This window comes from Amaranthus tricolor, chromosome 11 (assembly GCF_026212465.1).
Source record: "Amaranthus tricolor cultivar Red isolate AtriRed21 chromosome 11, ASM2621246v1, whole genome shotgun sequence".
NCBI lineage: Eukaryota > Viridiplantae > Streptophyta > Magnoliopsida > Caryophyllales > Amaranthaceae > Amaranthus > Amaranthus tricolor.
Genome location: NC_080057.1, coordinates 424,513 through 433,177, shown reverse-complemented (window position 1 = coordinate 433,177; position 8,665 = coordinate 424,513). Strand labels below are relative to the sequence as shown.

Here is an 8,665-nt window from a genome sequence, read left to right as displayed (position 1 = left end):
CAGAGTTGTTCGGAGAAGGTAGCAATGAGGTTTCGTGCTAGCATGTCTAGATCACGGCGAGTCACGGCTTGATTGTTAGCGTGACCCGCTGAAGTGTTTGTATCTGTGCTGTGCACGGTGGCGGTTTGTGTTGGATTTCTTTTGGGAGCCATGACTTTTTATTCTCTCCCCACAAATGGCGCCAAACTGTTTTGCAATGAAACGTGGAAGTATGAGATACTTTAAATGCTTGAGGAGGAAGTGTTGTCGAGATCAGCAATTGATGGAATTGAAGTAACCTGAATATCTGCAATATAACACGTTAGCCTTGCCCGGGGGTAATCTCCCGGAAAAACCCCTCCGACGTTCAACTTAAAACGGAGATGAGAGATTAATGAACAAGCGATTAGAGATTGAACACAGGAATGTAGATGTCGGGGCAGAGATTACTTGTATTTGGGTAGGCTAATGAAGAAGATTGCGAGTAAAGATTGTAGAAGAGTTTTGGTGTGGTCTTTTTTATTGCTCTCCTTGAGGTTGGCTGCCTCTATTTATAATGGTGGAGAAGGAGTTATTTCTGGGATAAGGTAGATCATCATGGATGGTAGTGGGTAGTTATTAGCGTAAAAGAAGGGGAATCGTGATGGTGAATGAAGAGTAATGATCAGTTACGTAAGGAAAGTTAAGGTTCCTGGAAGTTATTAGCTTATAGCCCAAGCAAGGAGGTTGAGAAATTCAGAAAAAGCCCCTTGACCGAAAGTCAAGATCAACCCAAAAGGTCAAGGGGTATTAAGGTAATATGACATTAGTAATTTAAATTAATAATTTAAATAAATAAATGAGTAAATAAATGTTACCATGACAGTTCATAATCATTATGAACTCTAAAATGATTCTTCACATCTAGAACACTCATGTTCATGTACAGTTAGAGATTTTTGTTTATCTGATTAGTTAAACCCAAGCTCTACTCTCTCTTTGCTGAAAATTTTCATTACCTGTCTTCTAACAATGAGAATATAAAGACAGTGCAAGACGAGAAGAGAATGTGTCTCCATATGAATTTTGCATAAACAACGAAGAGGATTAGTCTTCATGCCCCATTTTGATAATAATAAATAAACTCATTAAATAATAATAATAATAATAATAATAATAATAATAATAATAATAATAATAATAATAATAATAATAATAATATATAATATACAGTGTCATGGTATCATTTATTTAATTTATTTATTTATTTAAATTATTAACGTCATATTACTTAAATACCCTTTGACCTTTTGTGTTGACTTCGACTTTCGGTCAACGGGCTTTTTCTGGATTCCCCATCTTCCTTGAATGGCCCATGGGCAAATTATCTCTAAAAACCCTAACTTCCCATAAGGAAATGACCATCAAGTTGACTCACCTCCCCACTCTCCCACAATGCATGGTTCTCCTTGTTTCGAGTTTGGTAACTGCCCATTACTCCCATGATACTCCACTTCTTCTCAGAAATAACTTCCCTTCCTCACCATTATAAATAAGGGCTACCATCAAGAAGGGAGGATTATCTGAAAAACTAGCCTTTATAATATCCTTGCTTACACTCTGTCTCATTTAACCTACCCAAACACTAATGATCTCAATCCCTACATCTAATCTTGCATTCATACTTTAAGCCATCCATTCATTAATATCCGATTTACGTTCTAACTTGAGCGTCGGAGGGGTTTTCCGGGAGATCACCTCCGGACAAGGCTAACGTGTTGTTTTGCAGGAATTCGAGTCGCTTCCTCTTTCGGATCGCCGCTCACGACAACACTTCAACTTACAGCATTTCAAGTGTATTCCACTTCCTCGTTTCATAACCGAAACAGTTTGGCGCCGTCTGTGGGGAGGGATAAAAAGTCATGGCTCCTAAGAAAAATCCGACTCAAACCGCCACCGTGCATAGCACAGATACAGACACTTCTGCAGATCACACTAATAATCAAGCCGTGACTCGCCGTGATCTGGACATGCTAGCGCGGAACCTCACGGCTGCTTTCTCTGAACAACTCCGCGCCGTCATAAATAATGCTCCCACTCAACAACGAGTATTAGAAGATATGGCGGATCAAATAAAAAACTTGCGGGAACGAATCGAACCCCACCAGGAGATACCGAAGTCTCATGAATCTCAGGATGGGAACTCGAGGACGTCCCACTCCAGTAGACGCAATAAGAAGAGGCGGGAGAGATCTAGAACCTACCTGAGCCTCAGCAAAACAGATCTGCGAGATGGCGAATCTAAAACCGCCTCTCGAGACGTCTGCACCTTCCTAGAGAGCAAGAAACAAAAGACGTCTGAAAGCGTCCAATCGTTGGTGGATAAAAGGAGGGAAGAAAGAAAGCAAGCCCAAGCGGCGGAGTCTAGCCGCCGCATCACCATGTCGCGGAATGAGGCCGGCAAAAGTAGTCTTTCTGGAAAACTTGTACCCATAATCTCTCCATTGGCCCCGGAGATACTAAATACCCCCAGTAATGGGAAGATAAAGATTCCGAACATGGCGGCCTTCGATGGAACGTCCTGCCCGGAGGAACACCTGATGGCCTACAAAAACTTGATATTGCTGTATACCAATGACGCGTCGTTGTGGTGCAAGTTCTTCCCGACTACTCTTACGGGAGTAGCACTGACATGGTATACCTCCCTTCCAGGAGGACGTATACAAAACTTTGCCCAACTGGAAGAGAAGTTCTTGGGCCACTTTATAGCTTCCAGAAGGCAGGAGAAATCAAATTTCCATCTACTCAGCATCACGCAATTAGAAGGGGAGTCCATATCATCCTATCTAAAAAAGTTTCATGAGGCGGTGCTGGAGGTAACCGATTTGGAAGAATCGGTTGCGTTAAACGCCCTAATCAACGGAATGAAGGCCCAATGGCTGAAGTTCCAGTTGGTCGAAAGTCAAGTGAAGACATACGCGGAGGCCATGAAGCAATGCCAAAGCTATGTCACGGCCTCCGAAATATGTCAGGCCCATGATCCTAAAAAACGGAGGTCTGATAAGAAGGACCCCACTGCCAATCAATCCTCGAGAAACAGAGAGGAACAATCATTGAGGAGGGAAAGAAACTACCCTCCACGTCGTCCGGAGCCCCCGTCAGATATGGGGCCTCCACGATCCAGACATGTGTACGTCACGGAAGGGGAAACAAGGACGCGGAGTATACTCGATGGAGGCAATGACCCGATGTTCAACCGCAACAGGAAAGACATATTCTATGCCATCCGCAATGAATTGCCAACTCCGCCTCCTACTAACACCCCCTCCAACCGTCGCAACTTCAATCTGTGGTGTGACTACCACAAAGAACACGGCCACACTTTGGCCCAATGCCGTGAACTTAAACGTATCCTACACCAATTGGCTGATGAAGGGAAACTATCAAGGTTCATCAATCGAAAAGACTATGGCACGAGAGGCGACGCGGAAAGAAGGCCTTGGAACCAGAAAAGAAACGAGGCTAGGCGCGAAAGTTCCAACACACAAGGAACCATCAATATGATTTTCAGCGGCTACACCGAGGAATATCCTACAATCCGCGCCGCGAAAGACAGCGTTCATACTCTGTTCAAAGGACCCCCAAAAACCACCTCAAGTGGGCCGATCATGAGATTTGATGCCACTACTTCCCAACCGTTGCAACAACCACACATTGATCCTTTAGTGGTTACCATCAAGATTGGGCAAATGATGGTGAGGCGAGTATTGGTGGATACCAGAAGCACAGCCGATCTTATAACGATGGAATGCCTAAGAAAAATGAAATTCGAAGAAAAGCACCTGCAACCCCTTGATAAACCTTTAATTGGGTTTGGAGGAAACCAGGTCATTCCAATGGGAACAATCATACTCCCTGTGCGAGTAGGGGAAAGAAGCGGAAGCAGAACAATGCCCGTGCGATTCACAGTGGTAGATCTGACGTTCCCCTACAACGCCATCATGGGACTCCCACTCATCAACATGATCAAAGCGGTAATCTTCCCTCATCAACTCTTATTACAGTTTGAGCAGGACGACGGACAAGTGGGCATCCTCAAGGGAGACCAGGTAATGGCCCGCCAATGCCTCATCAACACCATGAAACGAGGAACTTTCGTCATCCCTTCTAAAAGAGGAAGGGGAGAAAAGTCTCCTTCCGTCATGAGTATAGATGGACAATAGTCCTTATTCATCAGTCTCAATTTCAACTAAAAGCAGCGTTAGTCAAATTAGACAAAAGCTCTCATTCATCAGTTACAATCGTTTGTCCGTGACAATTTCAATTTCAATATAACAAGTTTCAACATTTTATTCATCATCCAACGTCAAGTTCCAACGTTTTCAATTATTCAGTGTTATATTCTACTTTCTCATGATTATCTAGTCTTCAAAATGAAGAGTTGTCGGACGTACTCGACATCCGTTCACACAACCTTAAGTTATCAAGTATCCGACGCCTACTGAACTTCCTTATTGCAAATCTTGTTAAAATCAGTGTTTTCCATAGACTCGGCAGCAATCAGTGGCATCTGTAAAGTCGGACCCCAAAATAGGTCTTAAAAGCTAAGAACCTTGGGATAAATCTAAGTATGAAAGGATTTTTCATAATTCGTTCGACTTATAGACGTGACTGGTCAGTTGCCGCATCCTCCTTGCTAGCCGTGGAAGGTGTTGAGGTCACGTCATCCTCTTCAACGTTGCACTTTTTCGCAATTCCTTCAAGCGCTAATCTAAGTCGCGACCAACATGGCAGGCACCAATACGCCCAGTCCGTAAAATCGACAAATCGGACCCCTTATACTATCCTGAATTCATTTGCTAATGGAAGCGTTCACCACACATCCGCGAAAGTATTCCATTTTCCATGAACTGCCCGACAAATGCAAAAAGTAGTTGAGGCTTCTGAATTGAATCTTTAAAACTTGCGGAAGATATCACGAAAGAGCCGTGGTGGGTATAGCACTTCGAGAATATTGGTTGTGTCTGCAGAGTCTATAAGTCGGACTCTATATATGACCAACTTTCTTGCAATTTTTCTAAGTTATGAAGATTCCACGATGAGTTCATGCAGGTATTATTTATTCCGCGGCAATGTTCTATATAGCTGAGTTCACTTGCCTTGGTGTTGCCCTACAATTCCTATAAGGCATGAAAAATTATTGTGGAAGATATCCGTGTCATGGATAAGTCGGACCCCCAATGAGGGGGAAATATGGAAAAAATTTTCTAAGTTATCAGGCTTCCTCATGAAGCCGAAGGGTCGATAAGTCGGACCCTAATTTAGACCCTAAAAGGTAAAAACGTTGGGAAAAAATCTAAGTATGAGGATTGTTCATTCTACCATCTGACTTATAGATGTGGCGGATCTTTTGCCGCGTCACTCGTGATAGCCGCAGAATAAAAATGAAGCCGCGTCATCCTCCTCAGCGTTACAAACCCCTACATGATCAACTTCCAATTTTTCAAAGTTCCAATAAGTTCGTGCTCATTGTGGAAGGTGTCCGTATGGTCGATGAGTCGGGCTCCCAAGTGCTCCCAATAATTTTGTGATATGTTCTAAGTATGGAAGGATTTTCGTATTGTCCGTATGGGTGAAGACGCTACATTCATTCCGCGGCATAAAAAGTATTTGATCATTCCGCGTCATAGAAAGGTAAGGGGCTTGTTAAGACGAGAAAAATTGCAAGTATTTTTATTGTTCCGCGATGTCGATAAGTCGGACACCGAAAGTGTATGAAAATATTGATAATTTCTCTAAGTTAACAAATTTCCTATCGACGCCGTAGAGTCGATAAGTCGGACCCAAAATTACACTCCAAGGGAAATATAAAAATTCTTATGGAGATTACCCATTCTACCGTCCGACTTATAAAACTGGTGAATCCTTATTCCGCGTCATCCAATATAGCCGCGGAATACAACAAGGACACGTCATCCTCCTTAGCGTCATGAGCAACTTCAAATTTTTTGAAGATTCTTATCAATCCGTGAAATCAATAAGTCGGACCCCCAGGTGCTCCCAATCATTTTTGAAATATTCCAAGTATGGAAGAATTTTCATGTTGAAGGCATAGTTGAAGACGCGGACTATTAGTACGCGTCATGGTTAAATCGAAGGCGCGGAAATATTCTAAGATGAAGTCCAAGCCGCGTCGTCAAATTCTCACGTGATTTATTACTCTAGCTGAGACGAACTTATTCCGCGACATATTATCCTCCTAAAATTCCACGGCACATAAAAGCAAGGAAGATTTAACGATAAGGTTGCTATCTTGTCCATGGGGTCAACAAGTCGGACCCCCCTTTGGTAAGCAAACTCTAAAAAATATTCTAAGTCATTAAATTTCCATGGTATATGGGTAGTGTAGCTGAAAGTATCAAAATAAAAAAGTTTGCGTGAAGTGCTTCATAGATGGTAAAGTGTCTCAGTTGGTCTGATGTGCTGCACTCTATCCCAAAGGTCGCAGGATCAAAACTTCTTATTTGCATTTTGCTGCTAGCTAAGTATACTCCGCGGCTTGAGTTATTCTTTTCGCTTTCCCCTTGAATTTATAAAAAAATAAAAAAAAAATAATAATAATAATAATAATAATAATAAAAAATAAATAAATTTAGTGTGATCCGCATAGTAGACAAGTCGGACCCCCTTTGGGAGTGATCTTGTCTCAAAAAATTCTAAGTATGGGAACTCCCGCGGCATTAAAGTATCATAGGCTGGGCTGGAATTGTCAAAATATAAAGAATCCGCGCGATATGCTACACAAGAAGATAGTTGTCTCAGTCGGTTCCAAGTAACGCCCGCTATCCCAGAGGTCGCGGGATTAAGCCCTTACATCTACCTTTTCGCTGTTATATGATAATATGACTGGGATTGCTCTGTGGCATGCTTCAAAGCCGCGGCTCACTTGGCATTATTCGTTTCTCTTTAAATTCGGAGCGTTTCATACGATCACTTTGAAAAAGTCATAACTTTTTCGTTACAACTCGGAATTCAGCATATGAACAGTCGATTCGAAGCTTACGAACTCAATTTCGGAATCCTCCCAAAGATCTGCCAAATTGGGGACATATTCATCATCATTGACACTAAGGTGTTTTGGTAAACGCTTATTGTTTCCGCATAAAAGGAAGATATTTCAAGTCGCTGGGGCTTTCTCCTCACATCATCCTTCATGCGTGGGGCTAAATGTCATGGTATCATTTATTTAATTTATTTATTTATTTAAATTATTAACGTTATATTACTTAAATACCCTTTGACCTTTTGTGTTCACTTCGACTTTCGGTCAACGGGATTTTTCTGGATTCCCCATCTTCCTTGAATGGCCCATGGGCCAATTATCTCTAAAAACCCTAACTTCCCATAAGAAAATGACCATCAAGTTGACTCACCTCCCCACTCTCCCACAATGTATGGTTCTCCTTGTTTCGAGTTTGGTAACTGCCCATTACTCCCATGATACTCCACTTCTTCTCAGAAATAACTTCCCTTCCTCACCATTATAAATAAGGGCTACCATCAAGAAGGGAGGATTATCTGAAAAACTAGCCTTTATAATATCCTTGCTTACACTCTGTCTCATTTAACCTACCCAAACACTAATGATCTCAATCCCTACATCTAATCTTGCATTCATACTTTAAGCCATCCATTCATTAATATCCGATTTACGTTCTAACTTGAGCGTCGGAGGGGTTTTCCGGGAGATCACCTCCGGACAAGGCTAACGTGTTGTTTTGCAGGAATTCGAGTCGCTTCCTCTTTCGGATCGCCGCTCACGACAACACTTCAACTTACAGCATTTCAAGTGTATTCCACTTCCTCGTTTCATAACCGAAACATACAGTATTAATCAACAATTACTTATATTATTGGGTGTGTTTGCTGTTGAATGTTTTTTTAGTTTCTGTAAGTATTTACCAAAGTTGAAATCGTATTACTTTCTTTTAATCTTCAAGAAATGAAAATTTTGATCAAAGAATTTAGAATGCAGTATATAAATAAATTTAAAGTCTTTAGATATTATAGAAGATTAATAAGAGAGCGTAGAAAGGAGTAATTTCATTGGAGTCAGGAGAAGTACGAATTCAATGACAATATATAATACAGATGGAAGGCTTAATATACATTATATCTCTTTAACAATTTTTCTAACAAACTACTTATTATGTAGCATAACGTATAAAAAACCTCATAACAAACTAAAGAAAAATAATTACAATAAATTTAGAGGTGTTGAGTAAATGGCTTTTAGGTTATTTATTTGGTTTGTTTTTGTATGTTAACTTTCTAGCAGTGTAAAAGGCAAAAATAATTACAATAACTTTTTAGTTAGCTGAAAAATTGACTTTTAAGTAAAAAATGAAAAAGCTAACTTCGCTGATCTTTTTTATTATTTTTTGGCTTGTAAGCTCATTTTTTTCTCTAATGAAGAGCAACAACCAATACCTAATTAACCAAACATCTCTATAAACACTTGATTAATTTAGCTAGCTTGAAATCCATGAAAAAGGCCAACACTTAAATATTAACCAAACATCTCTGTAAACTAGGGGTGAAAGTTATTCGGATAAAAACCGTAAACCAAACCAATCCAAATCGAATAAGAAATATGGTGTGGCCTTTTCATAGATTAGTTTTGGTTTTGGATTGGAATATTTAAAAC

General features: G+C 40.7%; 1 protein-coding gene across 1 annotated transcript; it reads left to right on the top strand.

Moving 5' to 3' along the window:
• The first annotated feature begins 1,988 nt into the window (after positions 1-1,988).
• LOC130827321 (uncharacterized) lies at positions 1,989-4,181 on the top strand. The gene is made up of 2 exons (XM_057693000.1): positions 1,989-2,834; positions 2,991-4,181. The coding sequence occupies exons 1-2, from the start codon at positions 1,989-1,991 to the stop codon at positions 4,179-4,181; spliced, it is 2,037 nt and encodes a 678-aa protein (XP_057548983.1).
• The last annotated feature ends 4,484 nt before the right edge of the window (positions 4,182-8,665 follow it).